The following is a 20,409-nucleotide window of genomic DNA, read 5'->3' as shown; positions in this document are numbered from 1 at the left end:
TGGATAGTATTAGACTAATGACAGTTGCAAGAGAGGAATCAGTCGGGAGCTATTAACAGTTTAATTGATACGCTTTTATTAAGAAGTGGGAGTGGAGACTGGGTGAGCATCTAACGGAGGAGGGAAGTGAGTTCCACAGGAACGATGCAGCCCTCGAGAAGTCTTGAAGGCGAGCATCAGAGGTGGGAGTACGGACAGAAGATGGACTTCAGCAGAGCGTAAGGGCCTAGACAGGACATACTTCTGTATTAGGGAGGATAGATAGGTGGGAGCAGCATTATGTAGAGATTTGAAAACAAGAACCAGAATTTTAAATTGAGCTCTATATTTTATAGGAAGCCAATGTAGGGACTGACCGCAGAGTGAGGCGTGGGAGGTGCGGGCGGACAGGAAGAGGAGCCTCACCGCCGCATTCATTATAGACTGTAACGGCGCAAGTTGGGAGCACGTAAGACCACTGAGAAGCGGATTATAGTAGTCAAGGCGAGAAAGCTATAGATAAATGTTTGTTTGAAATTTACAGTTTACAAAGCTATATCTTGCAATTTGGTTTTCTTACAATAAAGTCTTTCCGCAGTCCTGCTCTTGTTCAGTCGTACAATAATCCATGATGGTTGTGTGCTGAGGTCTCTGCAAGGCCACAGCTGCACAGTTAAGCACACGTTTGTATAATTGGCTGAGCAAGGAATACAAGTAACCCAATGAGTGATTTTTCACTTGACAAATTTGTTGGAACGGAGTGCATGTCAAAAGAGTTGTTCACTAAAATCCAAATCGCTAAACTGTGACTAAATTAATTTCTTTGGTTCCTACACTTATGGCTTTAGTCACAGCTCAGTAATTTAGTGTCAATACAGCCATTTAGGTTTCACCCGGTTCTTCATGTGCAAAAGTATAACTCTGAGGTCTATAGACAAGACTGTGGGATCCTCCACAGACCAACTTGACTAACAGGAAAATGCCAATTCTCCACAGCTATGACTGCGGCAATTGATAAACCTTGATAGACGAGGCTCTCCTTTTAGTCAACATTTGGGCTTCACCCATAAAGTCAAGCGGTTCCTAACTTGATATCTCATGCTATCTTTTGACTCCATTGCATTTTCAATCCAATTTGATATGCATATTTTATAAATAATCAATTTTTTTTTTTTATTAAATACTCAAAAATGAACGATACTCCATACAGATAATTTGGATTAGAACTTGAAACTAATTTTCAATTTGATTTTAATTTTTAAATAAATAACATTTTGCTGTTGCTTTGTGAATAAATCCCACTTGTGTGCACTCACATTGGCCTTTTTTTTTTTTTTTTTTTTTTAAAGGGACATTAATAATATTTAAAATAGTTCATAGTACATTATATTTAGTGTAATTAATAATCCTGATAAAATGGTGATTTTAATAAAACATTGACCAATAAGGCTGCTAAAAAGGCAAATCCCCCATAATTGATTATGACCTATTAATTTATTAGATCCCCCAAGCCAGCCGGGGGGGGGGGGTAAATAATTCCCCCTCTGTGTAAGTGCCCCAGAGGTGGTGGTTGTTGTGGTTGTTACTGTCCATTGGAAGCTGCTGTGTGTAAAAGGTCAGCTATGCTCATGGCTCCCGCTGTCATACCGCTTGCAGACGGCAGGGGACAGCAGCAGACCGGGACATAGGTCGGTGTTGCTTCGTGTCAGCTCGGTGAAGTTTAGGTTACCGGAGGAGGGCAGTCCCGGGGTGCGGGCAGGAAGGAGTGTGATTCCGGTAGAGTAGGCCTGACCATGCCGCTGCTGTTTCTGGAGCGTTTCCCATGGCCCAGCCTGCGGACATACACCGGACTGAGCGGCCTAGTGCTGGCCATGAGCCTTCTCACCGCCTACCGGAGCCTGAGAGCCGAACTGGGCCAGACCGGGACCGACACCGAGACCGGGACCGACCTGACGGCAGACTGGGGGGAATTACTGCTCGAACTGGGCCGACAGCTGGTCTCTGACAGCCTGGGGGTGTGGGTGAGGAGCAGGAACTTATATCATACCTGTATTGTATTATATTATTAACATGTATATACTATATTATTAACACACACTGTATATACTAGATTATTATAAACACACACTGTATATACTAGATTATTATAAACACACTGTATATACTAGATTATTATTAACACACTGTATTATTATTAACACAAACTGTATATACTAGATTATTATTAACACACACAGTATTATTATTATTATTATTATTAACACACACTGTATATATTATAACTGGTCTCTGACAGCCTGGGGGTGTGGGTGAGGAGCAGGAACTTATATCATACCTGTATTATATTATAAATACACACTGTATATACTATATGATTATTATTATTATTATTATTATTATTAATAACACATACTGTATATACTATATTATAACTGGTCTCTGACAGCCTGGGGGTGTGGGTGAGGAGCAGGAACTTATATCATACCTGTATTGTATTATAAATACGCACTGTATATATTATATTATTATTATTAACACATACTGTATATACTATATTACAACTGCTCTCTGACAGCCTGGGGGTATGGGTGAGGAGCAGGAACTTACATCATACCTGTATTGTATAATATTATTAACATGTATATACTATATTATTATTATTAACACACACTGTATATACGATATTATTATTAACACGCACTGTATATACTATATTACAACTGCTCTCTGACAGCCTGGGGGTATGGGTGAGGAGCAGGAACTTATATCATACCTGTATTGTATTATATTAGTAACATGTATATACTATATTATTATTATTAACACACACTGTATATACGATATTATTATTAACACGCACTGTATATACTATATTACAACTGCTCTCTGACAGCCTGGGGGTATGGGTGAGGAGCAGGAACTTACATCATACCTGTATTGTATAATATTATTAACATGTATATACTATATTATTATTATTAACACACACTGTATATACGATATTATTATTAACACGCACTGTATATACTATATTACAACTGCTCTCTGACAGCCTGGGGGTATGGGTGAGGAGCAGGAACTTATATCATACCTGTATTGTATTATATTAGTAACATGTATATACTATATTATTATTAACACACACTGTATATACGATATTATTATTAACACACACAGTATATACTATATTATTATTATTATTAACACACACAGTATATACTATATTAATACATACTGTATATATTATATAACTGGTCTCTGACAGCCTGGTCTCTGACAGCCAGGTATAATACCTGTATTATATTATAAACACACACTGGATATATTTTATTATTATAAACACACACTGTATATACTATATGATTATTATTATTATTAACACACACTGTATAAACTATATTATAACTGGTCTCTGACAGCCTGGGGGTGTGGGTGAGGAGCAGGAACTTATATCATACCTGTATTATATATATAAATACACACTGTATATATTATATTATTATTATTATAAACACATACAGTATATACTATATTATAACTGGTCTCTGACAGCCTGGGGGTGTGGGTGAGGAGCAGGAACTTATTTTATAAGTGTATTATATTATAAACACACACACACACTGTATATATTATTATTAACACACGCTGTATATACTAGATTATAAACGCATACTGTATATACTATAAACACACTGTATAAACATCATATTCTAAACACATACTGTATATATTCTATTTTAACTGGTGTCTGACAGCCTGGGGGTGTGGGTAAGCAGCAGGAACATATATCATTATAAACACACTGTATGTAATATACTACATTATAAACATACTGTATATGCTAGATTATAAACACACTATATATACTGTATTATATATTGTATATTAGACACCGTATATATACTATATTATATACGCACACGGTATAGACTATATTATACACACATTGTGTTTGTACTGTATTCTATATTGGACACTGTATATACTATATTATATACGCACACTGTATAGACTATATTATACACACATTGTGTTTTTACTGTATTCTATATTAGTCACTGTATATACTATATTATATACGCACACTGTATAGGAAAAAAATATATTATATACACACTATATTATATAGTTTAAACACATTGTACATATTATAAACACGCATTGTATATACAATATTATGTATTCTATATACACACTGGATAAAACTTACTATGTTACCCTATTTTACACAATATAAATCATATAATAAATTTCCTGTATTAAATATAGGTAATTTAAACACCGTGTATTATATATCAAACAGAATGTATACTATATTACATAATCACGTAAACACACTGCATTATATAATCTCACAAATTACGATGCATACTATATTATTTATAACTTAATGTATGTCACATAAACACATTGTGTAATACACACTGGTTTAAGTAGCATAAAATGCACACTACTGTGTGTGTGTACAATATATATTGCTGTATTGAATAATTATGTAAATTCGCACTGTATAACATATACTATATATTATATTTGTTCCAAACTGTGATAGTGTTACCTGCATGTTATATGGCACTTTTTCTTTTTTTCAGGATGAAAAGATGTCCCATTTTACCGTTGGTTTAGATACAGGGTTCTTCTAACGGTTGCCCCCCAGATGTTGCTGAACTACAACTCCCATGATTCTCTGGTTATCTGTTTTAATTAACGAATCGTTTAGCAACATCTGGAGGGCCCTAATTTTAGAAGATGGAGAGGGGGCACGTTCAATTAAGGGACGTGGACTTCCTTGCATACAAGTCTACAACTTTCTACAAAGGGCAGTTGCGCTTTTGATATGATGATTGGAAAAGCAAAATAAGGTGTTTGCCTCCAGGTGATCTTGGAACCTCTCTTGAATTTGCGTTGCAGTTTGTGTGGGGACTTTGTTATCCTCTGATATGTGGACATATGTTTTCACCTTTGACGTCTATCTAGCTTACATCTGCCCAGATGCAGAAAACAGGCTAAAAGAGGAGTCATTGGAGCAGGTGACCAAAGGTATATTCCCAACTTGACTTAGACTATATTACTTTTCTGTTGCTCAGATGACCAGGTCTTGCACTCCTTAGACTAGGTAGCGTCATTGCTTTGGATACAGTTTGTGAATGGCATTGTTGCCAGCTCGCAAAGTACAGTTATTGTTGAGAACGTGTCCCAGTTGTCCTGCTTCAGATCTGTGGTGTATTTTTATGGCATTTAAAGTGTCTATCCTCGCCCAGTGAGTTTAACTTGCAACTGCTGTTTTCTTTGCCGATGATGTTTGACCCTGTATGGCATGTTTTTGAGTTTGACGAAATACATTTTGCAATATCTGTGACTGATGCTCTGGACGATTTCATACTTTTTGGAACTCTGTCTAATGTAATGTGTGTGTGTTTTTATAACTTAAAAAAACGTGCAAAGATTGAACTGGCAGACCTCTTCTATGGTGAAACCTCCTGCTAGCTGCCAATCATCCATACATGACTTTTTTTTTTTTTTTTGTAAAATATCGTTTTTTGGGTTTTTTTGTGTGTTTGGTTTTCTTTTTTCCTCTCCAAGCACAACAGTATATAGTAGTAAATGGCCTTGCAGGGCTACACAGGAAGTATTTAATACTCGATACACATTGCTCAATATACATATACAAACTGAGAATGGTAATATACATATTAAAGGGTCCCCTTACTATGTAAGGACCATATGTGAGAGGGTCGGGTGTAGGCGTTATCCAGCATATGTTAGTTTCCCTGTATTTCAGCCACTCTTGGTGGCATGTCTTCTATCCCTAGCTAGTATCAAATAGGAAGGAAGCGGGGCAGTGCAGGGGTTGACCTAGGCACATTTGGGTCGAAAGAAAGAGCCATTGGTTACAGCAGAAGTGTGTGCACCAACGCTTGTCCCACCACGTTTAAGGGTATATCCTGTAATTTCTACCCAGCCTGAGCTGCAACATCCCTTTAAAAAAAAAAAAAAACACTTTTAAAGGAATAAAATTAATGCTATAGGGTTTTAGTTCCTAGTTAGATTCCACCCTCCCCCCGCAGCTTAAATAAAAACAAAACAAAATAATAGGAAAATCTTTTTTACTCCCCTCTCCCCCAGAGCAGATAGTCACTCTGAGCATCTGACTCTTCTTGTGCTTCTCATCCAATCAAATAATTCTCATAGAGAATCATTACGGATGACAAGTGCAATGCCCATCTACTCAAACTGCATTGAAGACCTTGCAGTTTCTACAAAATGACAATATTTACTATTAAGGATGAACATTAAATTTAAATGAAGTGGTTTGTGAGCAGTAGCGGTCATTTTAACTGTGATTTTTCTCACTTCATAATTATTGCGGTGTCTGTATTATTTTATCTAGCCATGTGTCCTTTGGAGATGTGCTCATTTATCGTCATCGAACCAACTTATCTTTATACAGTGTGTTTGTACACGCAAGGACCTAGATAGACCTACTAAGGTTTGATAGCATACATTCAGTGTGAAAAGGTTGAATGATTCAGAGAGCAGATGTTGACAGCCCTTTATGGAATTTAGGCCTAGTTAACCCCTTAATTATTCCAGTGCCTGTAGGACAGCATGGAACACCCTGCAGATTTGGTGTGAGCAGGGTTAAATCCCTTCTTACAACTATGTCTGGTGGAGCCATTCTTAGTGATACAGCACACACACACATTTATTTTAAAATTAATTACATTAAACATTTTATGCCAGAAACCATGGCCATTTTAGTGATTTTAAAGTGGTTATGGTGGTAGGAGTCAGTATGTGCTGTGTTCTGCTGGAAACACTGCACATTCAAAGGTATTGCTAATTGTTTGCTGGGGGCCAATTGCACCCCCAGCACACGTGCGTTACGCAGCCTGGAACAACGCATAAATTGCGTTTGTCAGTGCGCATTGACTACAGACATTAAATTATCCCCCTACTAAGCAGAGCATATGCAAAGGGAAGATACATGCTCCCTCCCACTCTCTGCCACCTCCGGCTTCCCTCCGTATGCACTCTTTTTATTTATTTTTTAAAACCACTCCCTCCCCTTTGCTGGACCGCATGAATGAGAAGCCTGATATGCACTGCGCGTGACGCATATTAAGTTTTATAGGTCCTCCCCTCTGAATAGGGTTGTAGTAACCCTTTAATATATATTTATTTTATATTAAAGGGTTACTACTGATGTCTGTTTTTATTTATGTTACATATATTCTCCCTATCTATTACATATTATAGGGTGGTGTTAGGCACTATTTTAACTATATGAAACCTTTTGTCGACAATAAAATATGAATACGAATACCCCTGGATAGAAAACTATAGAAAAACGTTTGTAAAGCGGCACAATTGCTAAACAAAACACATTCTAGTTTAGAATGAGAATGTTATTTTTCATACACTGCAATGGGTTATTTTAAATCAAGCGGTAACTGCTGACACAAGAAACCACAAATAGATGTCACAGCTGTTGTATATGTATGCATTCATAAACTGTCACATGACAATTGAAGAGCGGTACTGGATAGTTTGTGTGTTTTCTGAAATGTTTACATTGACTTGTCATGAACAAAATCATCTGTTTTAAAAAAAAAAAAAAAGTGCCATTTTGTTAGCGTGATTTGTTAGTCCAAGATTAGGACATTGCTGAGCCAAGCGGTCTTTGATCAGCAAAACATTATTATACCTGTATGCATTGTTTAGACAAATATAACAATATGTACAGTGATAAGAATTGGCTATTGATAAAAGCAATTGTTCTTTGCATGTAGTTTATGCCAGGCAGGTGCAAAACAAAGTGGTTCTAAATCTGAAAAAAATAACCATTTTAAGTGTTGGATTCATGTTGGAACAAAGTTTTTAAACCGATGGTCTAATTCTCATTGCTCCTTTGTTAAAATGTTTAATCGTAGGATAATTGTACTTGTGTGTTACAGGTACAATAATGTGGTTAAAGTTTGTATCTTTGGTAAGCCTTAAAACATGTTACATGTCACCTTTGGTCGTGGGTTGAACAGTGGTAGGGGTCTATATCTCAGAGGTGCGATTTGCTACCTTGTTGGTTGTGGCCTTTGCGTGTGGTGGCCTTGAGTAGTGGCAGTTAAGCCCTGCCATGGCTGGACCTAGGGTTTCGCATGTTACCTGTGCCATCGGAGGTTGTGCAAGATTGGAGTGGGGTGAAGGGGGGGAGTATTTGTGTAGGGATATGGTGGGGGTGCAGCCGGGGTCAGAGATATCACCCTGGGTCAGGATGGAATATGAACACTTCTAAGGTGCAGATATAAAAATATATATACAACCTTATAATGATGAAGTAAGCAATATCTGTATAAAATAAATAAATCGCATATAGTGCATTACAGAACCAAAATATTGTGACACGCAAGATGATTGTATGGAACTCACAAGATTTCAATGTAAAACAGGCCCATCATCCTTAGTCAGGCAGGATTTTCAGCATGTATGGAATAGCAGACTTTTTCTATGAACTTGGAATAAAAGAAACCAAATGATAGTGCAGACAGAAAATTATATCGAAAAATTTAAATGTACAAATGCACTTACAAAAGGATCCAAGTAAAACAGCATAAAATCCACACTAAGGTGGTATCAACAGCTTCAAAGTAAGTCCCCAAGTGGTGTAATCCGACGCGTTTCGTCTAGGTGACTTCCTCAGGGATTGTGGTTGTTCCGTTCCAGGGGTCGCCATTTAAAACTGCCGCCGGAATTGCCGAAATGTGATGCACCTGTGTGTTTCCGTCTTCATGTGCGTTTCAGCTTGGAACGCACTGAGTGTATCCGGCGTCACTTCCGGTTCCGGTTTAGCGATCAAGAAAAAGCTTATGCGTTTCATACTGGAACGCATAAGCGAGAAAAAGAACCCCTCGGACAACAGACTACTACATAGTAAATTTAAAGTGACCCAAAATGAAAGGGTACATACTTCAACACATAAATATAACTATAAATAAATATAAATGAAATTAAAAATAAAAATAAAAATCTAAAAATCTAGATCTAATGGAAATCTAAATGTGTGTATATATATATATCCAGTAATATTGGGACACTTTTTCCATCTGTATATCATGAATACATTTTATTATAAAGCAAGACAATATAAAAAAGACAGTATAAAAAATAATAATTAATAACACTCCAATGAGATTATTGTTACTCCCAAAAAGACTTCTGTGGATTTAAGAGACAAGAATTAGAAATCACAAGGAGCATAAACATATGGTATATTGAGAATAATATACAACTTATACATAAAAATATACAAGTAATATATAAAGAAGAAAAGGTTTATAGTGAATTTTTCTTGATCGCTAAACCGGAAGTGACGCCGGATACACTCAGTGCGTTCCAAGCTGAAACGCACATGAAGACGGAAACACACAGGTGCATCACATTTCGGCAATTCCGGCGGCAGTTTTAAATGGCGACCCCTGGAACGGAACAACCACAATCCCTGAGGAAGTCACCTAGACGAAACGCATCGGATTACACCACTTGGGGACTTACTTTGAAGCTGTTGATACCACCTTAGTGTGGATTTTATGCTGTTTTACTATGCTGTTTTTACTTTTGTAAGTGCATTTGTACATTACATTTTTTCGATATAATTTTCTGTCTGCACTATCATTTGGTTTCTTTTATTCCAAGTTCATAGAAAAAGTCTGCTATTCCATACATGCTGAAAATCCTGCCTGACTAAGGATGATGGGCCTGTTTTACATTGAAATCTTGTGAGTTCCATACAATCATCTTGCGTGTCACAATATTTTGGTTCTGTAATGCACTATATGCGATTTATTTATTTTATACAGATATCGCTTACTTCATCATTATAAGGTTGTATATATATTTTTATATCTGCACCTTAGAAGTGTTCATTTTACACTTTGCATCCCTACTTCCTTTTTGTTTTATATTATTGTATTGGTGTTTATAGAGGGCACACTGTTTAGTAGGTTTGCTGTTTCCAGCGGTTTTTTAGTGGTTGGGTACCTTTTTGCCTTATCAGGATGGAATATGTTCAATTGGGTGCGTTTCCCCCCCGTCGTGGGGGTTTTCTTTCCCGCCAGCGGCGTTTCTTGTTTGTCACGTCAATGGGGTTTTTTTTTGTCCCACAGGTCCCATGCTGCGGACCAGTGGGAGCTTTTCTGCTGTGTCTTTCGTGCAGAAGTTTCATATAATTTGGTTTGTTCAATTGCCTCTATGCATTGTTTGTTTGATCAATGGGGTCGTCGTTTGTTTCCACTGTCTGCTTATGACCATGAGAGCTGCAATTATAATGTGATATACCATGTATTTGAGGTGTGTGTGTGTGTGTGGGGGGGGGGAGGGGTTTCCTGTGGGAGCAAGAGTAGTAGGAATATTTCAGGTGTCGGGGGTAGTTTCAGTCCTGTGCATCGGGTTGTCAGGTTTGCCACTTGTGTCCAGTAATGTTGAAGCAGTGGGCAGTGCCACCATATGTGTATCAAAGTTCCTCTGTGTGTTTGGCATCTCCAGCATGTGTCAGAGGTGTCAGGGAAGCTGCGCTTGAGTCTTGTGGGGACTAAGTACCATCTGTAGAGTAGCTTGCGTGAAAGTTCTAGGTGATTTGTACAGAGTGTCAGTCATTTGTGGGCTTGGTAGATATCTTGCCACTGGTCGTCCGTGAGTGTCTGTCCGATGTCTTGTTCCCATGCTGTCTTGAAGGAGGGAGGTTGTTTTCGGCATTGTATATGTTCAGAGGTATATATCATGGATATGAGTTTCTTCGCCAGTTTAGTCCAGTGCGGGGCTAGTGTTTGTGCAATTTGTTGTGCCGGTTGAGGGTGCGCCCAAGATTGTATTTGCAGGTAGGAGAAGGTTGCTGTGGATGGCAGAGTGTATTCTGTTCTGAGGTCTGAGAATTTCTTGAGCTTGTTGTCTTGCATCAGTTGTGACATGGTTGTCACGCCGTGCCTTTGCCAGAGCTTGTGGTTAAAGTCGGGGATGAATAGTTGTAGTGCCTCTACAGGGATTGCTGGGGATAGATTGTCGTTGCTCCCATTTATTTTCGGTAGTTGTCGCATATTGAGAGGGTTAGTGTAGTGGTTGTCAGTAGCTCAGAATGTTTTGGTCTGTGGGTCTTCGGCAGCCATGCCAGAGTTGGCAGGGAAAGTCCCTTTGCATGATTCTTCTCTATTTCGGCCCACGCCGCTGGGATGTAGTTGTGTGATGCTGTCAACAGTGGTGCTATATGAGCTGCTCGGTAGTAGCCTCGTACTTCGGGTAGGCCCATCCCACCCTGAGCAAACGGTTTGTACATTGTGGCTTTTGTTACTCTCGGTTTCTTATAATCCCATACATAGTTTGTTCAGTGTGTTACATTGTAGTTCTAGTAGGTACTTTTTTGGGAGCGCGAGTGGGAGTGTGCGGAATAGGTACTGGATTTTGGGTAATATTACCATCTTCACTGAGGCTATTCAACCTGTCCATGAGATATATTTCCTCCTCCAGCTTTGGAGGGTAGTTTTGATTTCAGTGGTCAGTTTGGTGTAGTTTGCCTTAAAGAGCGTGTGTTGTTGGTGTCAAGTTGACCCCTAAGAATTTTATGTGGTCCTGTCTCCAGTCGTAATTGAAGTTCGTTTTTAGGGTCGTCAGGTCTGGGCTGGGGATATTAATTCCTAGGGCTAGCATTTTTGCGATGTTCAGTTTGTAGTAGGAACATTTACTATATAATGAGAGGATCTTGTGGAAGTTAGGCAGGGAAATGTGTGGTTGTTCGAGGGTGAGCAGGATGTCGTCGGCAAATAGGGATAATTTATATTCTCGGCCTCTGGTCTTAATCCCGTGTATATTGGGGCTGCAATGTATTAGTTGGGTGAGTGGTTCTAGCGCTAGAATGTAGAGTATTGGGGAGAGTGAGCACCCCTGTCTGGAGCCCCCATTTACTACACGTGCTGTTGGTGAGGAGTATAGTGCGGAGACTAGTGATATGAATTGTGGTGGGAAGTCAAATTTCCTCAGAACAGCCATTAAGAATGGCCAGTGAAGCCAATCAAAGGCCTTCTCTGCATCTAGGGATAGTAAGACGCTGGGCGCTTTCTTTTCCTGTATCTCATATAGCAATTCTAGGGTTTTGCGTGTGCCGTCTGCTCCCTGCCTGCCCCCCACAAATCCCACCTGGTCTTCACCTATAATTGTGGGGATAATGGGTGCTAGTCTATTGGAGAATATTTTAGCGATCATTTTCAAGTCTGTATTCAACAGAGAGATGGGCCTTAGGTTTTGGCAGCGGGTCGGGGTTTTTCTTGGTTTGGAGAGTGTGGCGACATGCGCCATAAGCATCTCTGATGGCATCGTCCCTGTTTGTAGGGCATGTTGAAAGGTGTTTCGTAGTTGGGGGGGCTAGAATAGTTGCAAATTGCTTGTAATATGAGTTGGTCAGACCGTCCGGGCCTGGTGATTTCCCGTTCGGGAGGGATTATATAGTGCGAATGATTTCTTGTGTGGTGATGGGGCTTTGTATGGCGTCTTTTTGTGCGGACGTCAGTTTGGGTAATATCGTAGTTTGGAGAAAGTTGTTTATTTCTTGTGTAGAGGGTTGGTGTAGTGTAGGGTCCGTGTTTAGGTTGTAGAGAGAGTGATAGTAGTCGGCCATGCTATCGTTGATGTCTTGCGGATTGTGGAGTTTTCCTCCTGTATCTGTGATCAGGTGCGGAATCTTGGAGTTGGCTTGTATTTGCCTGAGCAGGTTGGCCAGGTGTTTCCCTGTTTTGTTGCCTTGTGTGTGTTTTCAGTTTCAGTTTGGTGAGAATGTGGGCTGTTTTCCCTAGTGTTAGTGCATTGATCTGCGAGGTGATTTGCTTTATGGATTCCGCGCCGGTGTCAGATGGGTTCAGGAGATGCGAGGTTGTAGTGTCCCATAGTTTCCTGAGGAGATCCGTATGTTCTTTATTGCGTTGGCTTTTTAGGTATGCCGCTTGGCTTATCAGCTGCCCCCTCAGGACTGTTTTATGGGCCTGCCAGATTGAGAAGGTGGAGGTTTCAGAGTTGTCGTTAAGTTGGAAGTAGTCTAGTAGGGTTGCAGTCAGCCGTGCTGTGAATTGAGTGTCTTGGAGAAGCGATTCATTGAGGCGGCATGGAGGTTGACCTCGGTGTTGGTAATGGGTTTGCATGGTCAGAATCAATGGGGCATGGTTGGACCATATTTTGTTTCCTATGGTGCATTCTTCAACTTGTGGGAGAAGTGGGCCGTATACCAGGATGTGGTCAATCCTGGAGTAGGTTTTATGTACTTGGGAGAAAAAGGTATATTTTCTTGCTGATGGGTGTTTAGTTCTCCAGGTGTCGTATAGCCCGTATTCGTGAACAAGTTTTGTGAATGCTTTGTTATTGGGCTTGAGCTTATGGTGCCTTGTTGATGTGTTGGGGACTGTTGAGTCGATGCGGGAGTCCATAGTGGTGTTGAAGTCACCGCATATGATCGTGGGGATGGTTGGATCCCCTGGCATTTTGTTTAGGACCTTATGCAGGAAATTGCGCTGCTGTTCATTTGGACTAAATAGGCATACCAGGATGAGTGGGTTGTTGTTGATTATGCAGTGTAGGATTATGTACCTTCCCTAGCTGTCATTGCGGATGCTGAGTAATTCCATAGTAAGGTAGTTATGTAACAGAATCGAGACTCCCCTCGATTTTTTTTTATGTGTGTGTTGCGTGGTATTGTGTGGGATAGTCTCTGGTGGCGAATGTGGGGATGCGGTTGGTGACAAAGTGTGTTTCTTGTATGCAGACTATGTCTGCTTTAGTTCTTTTTAGATCCTCCAGTAAGATACGCCTCTTATGTGGCGTGTTGAGGCCTTTTGTGTTGTGGGAGTATATGATCATATCAGTGGCTGCGTGGGCGGTAGGTGTAGTTCCTTGGTTACATGTTAGGCTGTTCAGTAGATCTGGTGCTGTGGTTTTTGGCAAGGGGTGGGGGAGGTTGAGGGTAGGGTTAGTTGGGTGTGCGGTGTTATATACAGAGACCGTACGGTCTGGTACGCTACTTGTACCGTGGGGTTTTGGATGGGAGCTTCCAAGCAGTGGCTAGCTGGGCTCCACATTAGGTTCATAAGGAAAGCTGAACTTGTCGTAAACAGATTAAAAAAACTGTAAAAGTATAAGTCACTAAAGCATTCTAACATATCATATAACATAACAGTAAGAGGCATGCAAGCGACTGTATTAGCATTCTCTGGTCATGCATCTAGCCCGAACAGTTAATTCCTTGTAGTAGCATCCCGCCCTCCTCACCCTTGTTCTCTTCTTAGGTAAAACCCAGGGGCCTAGGGGTGGCTGTGCTCCCCATTATCTGGTGGTTAGGGTTATTTGGAGGCTTTTAGTTGTGCTTGGGGCAGCCCCTCATTGTGGGGGCGATCAGCTTGCTGTGCTTTGTACTGGTGTATGAGGTGGAGACTGGCTTAATTTATCTCCAGTCAGTGGGTTTGCCATGTCTTCCCTTTTTACGTGCTCCCCTTGTGTCTGTGGTGCATCGGCCATTCCACCATGTACATTGATGTTATTACATCTGCCACCGGAGTACATTACACTGCTGATGGCGGTGAGCATGGGGTTTGCCCTTGTGTATGCCGCGGCCTCTAGGGCCTGGTTTTGCCCCGGTCTGCCTGCGTGCTACCCACCTTGCATTCCCGGGCGCACGTGTAACATGCTCTCACTACCTGTTGGGGGTTGTGGCTCATATATGTGGTCTGGGTCCCCAGATGCCTAAGGTATGTGAGCCGGTGTAGGGAGAGGGCAGTTGCCGGTTTAGTGGTTCTTGACCCATGTGTGTGTATAGAAGTGATGGCTAGTCTGTGGCTATGCATAACATTACATAATATAGCTTGATACTTGCACGAATCATGCCTCTGGTGAACGGTGTTTAGTATTAGTCCATGTTAGCGTTGTAGCTTGGGCGTTGGGGAGTCGAACGTTTCTCCATTGGAGGTTTTTTGGAGAGACCCCATTTTGCCAGCGCCGACCTCCCTTCTTCAGGAGTTGCAAAGTAGGTTGTTCTGCCATTCCTGGTCAGGATGAGTTTCGTAGAAAACCCCCACCTGTAGCGAATTCCTTGGTTCCGGAGTTCCGTGGTGACCTGGTTGAAGTCCCTTCTGCGGCGCAATGTTGCCGCCGAGAGGTCCGCCATGATGCGCACTGATGGGTATTCCTCGTGCGGGTCCGCTCTGTTTCGCCCTGAGAATCAATTCCTTTATGTGGTAGTAGTGCGCTCTGAGTAATACATCACGCGGAATGGAGTCGGGCAGGAATTTCGGCTTCACCACTCGATGCACCTTGTCCAGAAGGAGCACGTCAGTCGGGATGTCCGGGGCATAAGCTTTCAGGAGGCCCCTCACGTAAGGCTGCAGGTCATCTGGGAGGACAGATTCAGGGATACCACGCAGTCTGAAGTTATTTCTGCGTGACCTGTCTTCTTGATCCGCTATGCGGGTTTCCATGCTCTCTATTCTGAGTTGTAGAGCCTGCTGTTGCCCTGTTACATCTGCTTGTACTGCTGTGAGTTCTTGGCAGTGTTGTTCCACCATGGTGGTTCTGGTAGATAGGTCCCTCATCTCCTTCTTAATTTGTTCTGCCGTTGATTGCCAGGTGCCTATTGGCTTAGATGCCATTGCTTCCATGGCTTTTTCAAAGTGTCCTCGTTTGAGGTGTTCGGTAGGATGGGATTCTACAGTCTGTGTTTGCGCGTGGTCGGGGTCCGGGTCGTCCGCGCCATCTTGGTAGGCCTCCCGCGCGGTGTCCACCGTGGAAGCCTGTTTGTGTCCAAAGAAGCTTAGTTTTTCAGCTTTAGTGGCTGCTTTCTTCGTTTTGGAGTTTGCCATAATGCACTTAGTGAGTGAGTGGGTGTTCAGCTTGTTTAAAGTACGATTCTCGTGGAGCCCATGTGCCTGAGCAGATTACTAAGCGTCCATCTTGCTCGGCGGTTAGCCACGCCCCACCGGATAATTGTACTTTTAAGAGAAGTAAGGCTCAAACCTTCATTCACACCATTTTGTAAAACTTCCAACAAATAAGGAAGATTAAGAGTTTCAGAAACTTTTCCAAGGTAAACATAAGCTTTCTAGGTTCTATCGTATACTTTTGACGTAATGTGACTGCTAGTTTTGAGAATAGTCTTCAAAACATAATCTGATAAGCCTCTAGCTTTCAGAAAGTTGTTCTCAATCTCTAGACCTTCAAACTGAGTCTTGCAGTATCTTTGTGGAGAAATGGGCTGATCAGGATCTTTGTTAATGTACTGAGTGCGAACCTTAGACCAAACAGCATACCTAGGAATTGGAAATAACTTTCAAAAATATTGAACCTTAGATATGTCTGTGTGCAAGTGCTACAGGGATGTGATAGTATGTGTTTTTAAGATCTTTTGATCTATGGAGGATAGCCATTCTGTTGGATATATATTTGAAGAAACATAGTCAACATGAGTCAAGACTCATCATCTTAAAATTTATTTATTTTTCTTGGGGGTGAGCATTTTCTGTTAGACTGCGGTCCACTTGGCCACACTAGATGCAGTGACTAGCAGAAGGGGGAGCGCACCCCACACCTGTCACCTGGCAACTGCATGCCCTGGGTCAGTGCGGCCGTGCACCAGCCTTATCGTTATGCCGAATTTCAAGTTCTGGCCTGGTCGCCAACCAAATTTTTGCTTTTATTCGCTTCCTTGTTAGTGATGAACTTTGTTAGAAGAGAATTAGAGACATGTTTATTTCAAAGCTTCTAATAGTATTCGTATAATAATAAAAATCATACTGTAGGGCTGTAGTAGGTCTCAATTTAATATTATGTGTCTTGCATACTTCCCTATGTTGGTGTTCTATATTTACAGAACCTAGGGGCGTCCTACAAATTTGTGGAGCTATATCCAATCTGCGCAATCACCTGCTCTTGTTTTTTCATCAATAATAAAATACAACCTGCCCAAATCAGTTCCTAGAAGGGCAATACATCCCAGGGCCGTAGTCGCAGGGCAAGAGGCTGGCAAGCAGTCCTCTCCAGGCACAAGTGGCGGGGCTGGTTCCGCCACACCCAGTTCCTATAAAACTTTATTACCAGCTCCATTGGACTCTCACCCAGTTTCCGTTCCTGCAAACAAATTACTGGAAACTCACTTCTTCAAGAAGGCATATCTTGACCTCGACCCAAGTATGGGGGCAAACAGTTGTTGAACCGGGGAGGGTACTCCTCACATCATAACCACTACAGTGGGCTGGATACGTCTTTAAACTACTTTGAAAATGACTTTACCCTCTAAAGTAAGAAGGTGGCCAGGGACTCGTCCCCTATAAAGACTTAACAGAAATGAAGTTATGAGGGTGGAATGTCTTTTATGCTCTGCCCATTGACAAACATTGCCAAAAATAATTTTCCTCTTAAGAAAAAGTAATCCCTACTTTTTATATGCATAGAAAATCAAGGTGAATTAAAAATCCATAAAAAATAATGGACATAGAGGGACAAAAATCAAATTTAAAAACTAAACATGCAAAGAGATCGTGCTGATTTAATTGTTCATCAGATCGTCCAACACTGGGTGAAAATTCTGCGAGCGAATCTATGCTTCTAGTGATGTGTTCCTGAAAGCACGCCATCTCTGTCATGTGGCATTGGGAGTTCTATTACCAGACCTTCTGACTTAATAAATCTATTTTGTCATTGCTTTGCTGCTCTCCAACATGTCAATCACTCCGTATCTGCAACATTTATTTCTGTCTTGCATAATGTCGTCGTATCTGTTGTGGGAGCAGTTGGGACCAGAACTTTTCCTGTCAATTCATTGCAATATATTTATATTTAATGTGATGTGTTTATGAAATTAATAGCACAGTCTTTTTAAATACTTTTTTTTGTGTGTTTTTTGCAAGAACTGAGCAAATGTTTAAGAAAATAAGTGAAAGCCTTGAATATATTTTGCACTTTTGTGTAAATTAAAGAGGCTCATCGTCCTGTCCTTCCATGTCTCCCTCTCTGCCAGTCCTTACATTGGCTTTCCATAAGATATAGAGCTCAATTAAAAATGGTCCTCGCTTACAAATCTCTCCACAACACTGCTCCTACTAGTAATACATAACTATGTCCCATCCGGACTCCTGCACTCTGCCACAGACCTGTATCTTTCTTCTGTTCTTACTTGCACCTGTGACACTAATTTTTAACCGTCTGTAGGGCTGCACCATTCCTATGGAACTCTCTTCTGTGCTCCATTAGATTCTCACCAAGTCTCCATTCCTTCAAAGAAGTTAAATTCACTTCTTCAAGAAGGCATATATAAAGATGCATTTCCTAACTCTGTGTTCCTCAGTCCATTTGCCTCCACCCCTCCCCTACCCCCCCCCCCCCCCCCCCCCCCAGCGATGTAAAGGATATCTTAACCCTTTATTTACTTACACTATTCCAGCACTAGCACTGCATGTACAGTAGACCTTCCCCATAGGAAATCACTGCCTCAGTGCTGTCCTGTGGGGTTTTCACTGACGCTGGATGTCGTCATGCAGAGCGTGAATACATCCAGAGTCAAATTCCCGGACGCGCCACTAGAGGCAGTCATGGCAATGTAAACAGCAGTGTTTTACATTGCTGGACAAAGGGGTCAGGGACGCTGCACCCAGACCACTTCAATGAGATGAAGTGGTCTGGGTTCCTATAGTGTCCCTTTAAGTTTAACTTGAGATATGCAGGTGACGCATAATAGTATTATTTTTATTTTTTTATTTTATTTATGAATTGTAAAGAAAAATTCTTCAAAACGGTTAGTATCTTTGATGCAGCTAGTATAGTAATGTGTTTACTATAGTATTGGGCTAGGCACTGATTCTATGTGATGAATGGAATTGCTACCAATTGCTTGCCTTAAAAGCACTCCAAGCACCATAACCAGTACAACACACTGTAGTGGTTATAGTTCCAGGAGTACTCTGGCACCTCCAATCAAGGAGTGAAACCACAGTTTGACTTCTTACCTGGGCTCCTCCGGGCACTATTCCCAGGCTCCACTACCTCAGCTAGAGAGTCAGAAACCCCTGCTTATGGACTTCTGATAGCTTCCCTGAGCTTAGTAAGCCCTACAGTGCTGGGCTAGCTGAGGGCATGCACTGATCACTTTAAGCCAGTGATTAAAGCCTGCATTGACAGTTTTGGGAGAGAAGGCATTGCCAGTTTTCTCCACTGGATCAGGAAGATAACCTCCAGGGGTGTCTGACAGCCGGTAAGGTTTTTTTTTGCAATTATTTATAAAAGTGCCAATTTTCAAATAGAAATCAGCACTTTTATAAACTGCAATTAAAATGAGAATACTTGACCCCCAAAACAGTTGAGCAAGCTGAAGGGATTTATTGCGTGTAGTGTTTCTTTAAAGGCGAACTATCCATTCTCTGTAAATTTCATCATTGGGGAAAAAAAAAATGGAAAATCCCTTCTAAAGTGTGTCAACCGTAAGCCAGCATTTCCCAAATGGTGTTCCGTGCAACTCTAAGGTTCATGAGAACAAAATTGGGGTTCCGCAGTGATTTCCCCAGCAGGTGACCCAAGCATTTAGGGCTTCCCGATCGGTATCGCCAAACAGGGGCCTTGTCAGGCGCCGCGGCCATTTTAGGCCGGGACCGGGCCCCCGTAGCACGGGATGCTGGGACAGCGTGTCACTTCTTACCAGACAGAGAGCACGCTGACTGGAGTGGGCAGCAGTGCGGAATGAGCCGCACACCAGCCAGCAGCACTTCAAGAAAGTTACCGCAGGAAAAAGTTAATCTAACAGGAGGGTGACTGCAAATACCCGTCTGTATCTGTGTTACACAAATGTACATCTACATTTAAAATCCAACACTACATCCAAACATATCATTGCATGTAAATGCAAGCATGACATACAAACTCACCCCTGTATGAAAATGCTAAAATGATATACACATACCAACTCTACACACAGAAGCACTTCTGCTACTAAATACTATAATGTGTTCACTATATATAATTTTTTTCCAAAAAAGAAACCTTACACTCATAGAAACATAGAAACATAGAATGTGACGGCAGATAAGAACCATTCGGCCCATCTAGTCTGCCCAATTTTCTAAATACTTTCATTAGTCTCTGGCCTTATCTTTTAGTTAGGATAGCCTTATGCCTATCCCACGCATGCTTAAACTCCTTTACTGTGTTAACCTCCACCACTTCAGATGGAAGGCTATTCCATGCATCCACTACCCTCTCAGTAAAGTAATACTTCCTGATATTATTTTTAAAACTTTGTCCCTCTAATTTAAGACTATGTCCACTCCCTTAATTAAAAGGTTTGTGCTACAGCGCAAACTTTTTCCGGGGGGTTCCAAGATGTTGGTACACTATGTCAAAGGGTTCCACAGGAATAAATAATTGGGA

At 41.2% G+C, this 20,409-nt stretch overlaps 1 protein-coding gene across 3 annotated transcripts in view; it reads left to right on the top strand.

Annotated features, from left to right (window-relative positions):
- The first annotated feature begins 1,647 nt into the window (after positions 1-1,647).
- The window catches only part of AMFR (autocrine motility factor receptor), a 41,048-nt gene continuing 22,286 nt past the window's right edge, over positions 1,648-20,409 (top strand). Inside the window, exon 1 of one of the 3 annotated variants that reach the window (XM_063438730.1) lies at positions 1,648-2,000. In XM_063438730.1, coding sequence (XP_063294800.1) covers positions 1,773-2,000 — 228 coding nt within the window. In that variant the 5' untranslated portion in view covers positions 1,648-1,772. Of the gene's footprint in view, positions 2,001-3,521; positions 3,545-3,733; positions 3,748-20,409 lie in introns of those variants that run through there. The other 2 variants (XM_063438731.1, XM_063438732.1) reach the window with 2 other exon arrangements.

Source organism: Pelobates fuscus, chromosome 12 (genome assembly GCF_036172605.1).
Source record: "Pelobates fuscus isolate aPelFus1 chromosome 12, aPelFus1.pri, whole genome shotgun sequence".
NCBI classification, from domain to species: Eukaryota; Metazoa; Chordata; class Amphibia; order Anura; family Pelobatidae; genus Pelobates; species Pelobates fuscus.
This window is presented reverse-complemented; position numbering and strand designations above follow the sequence as displayed.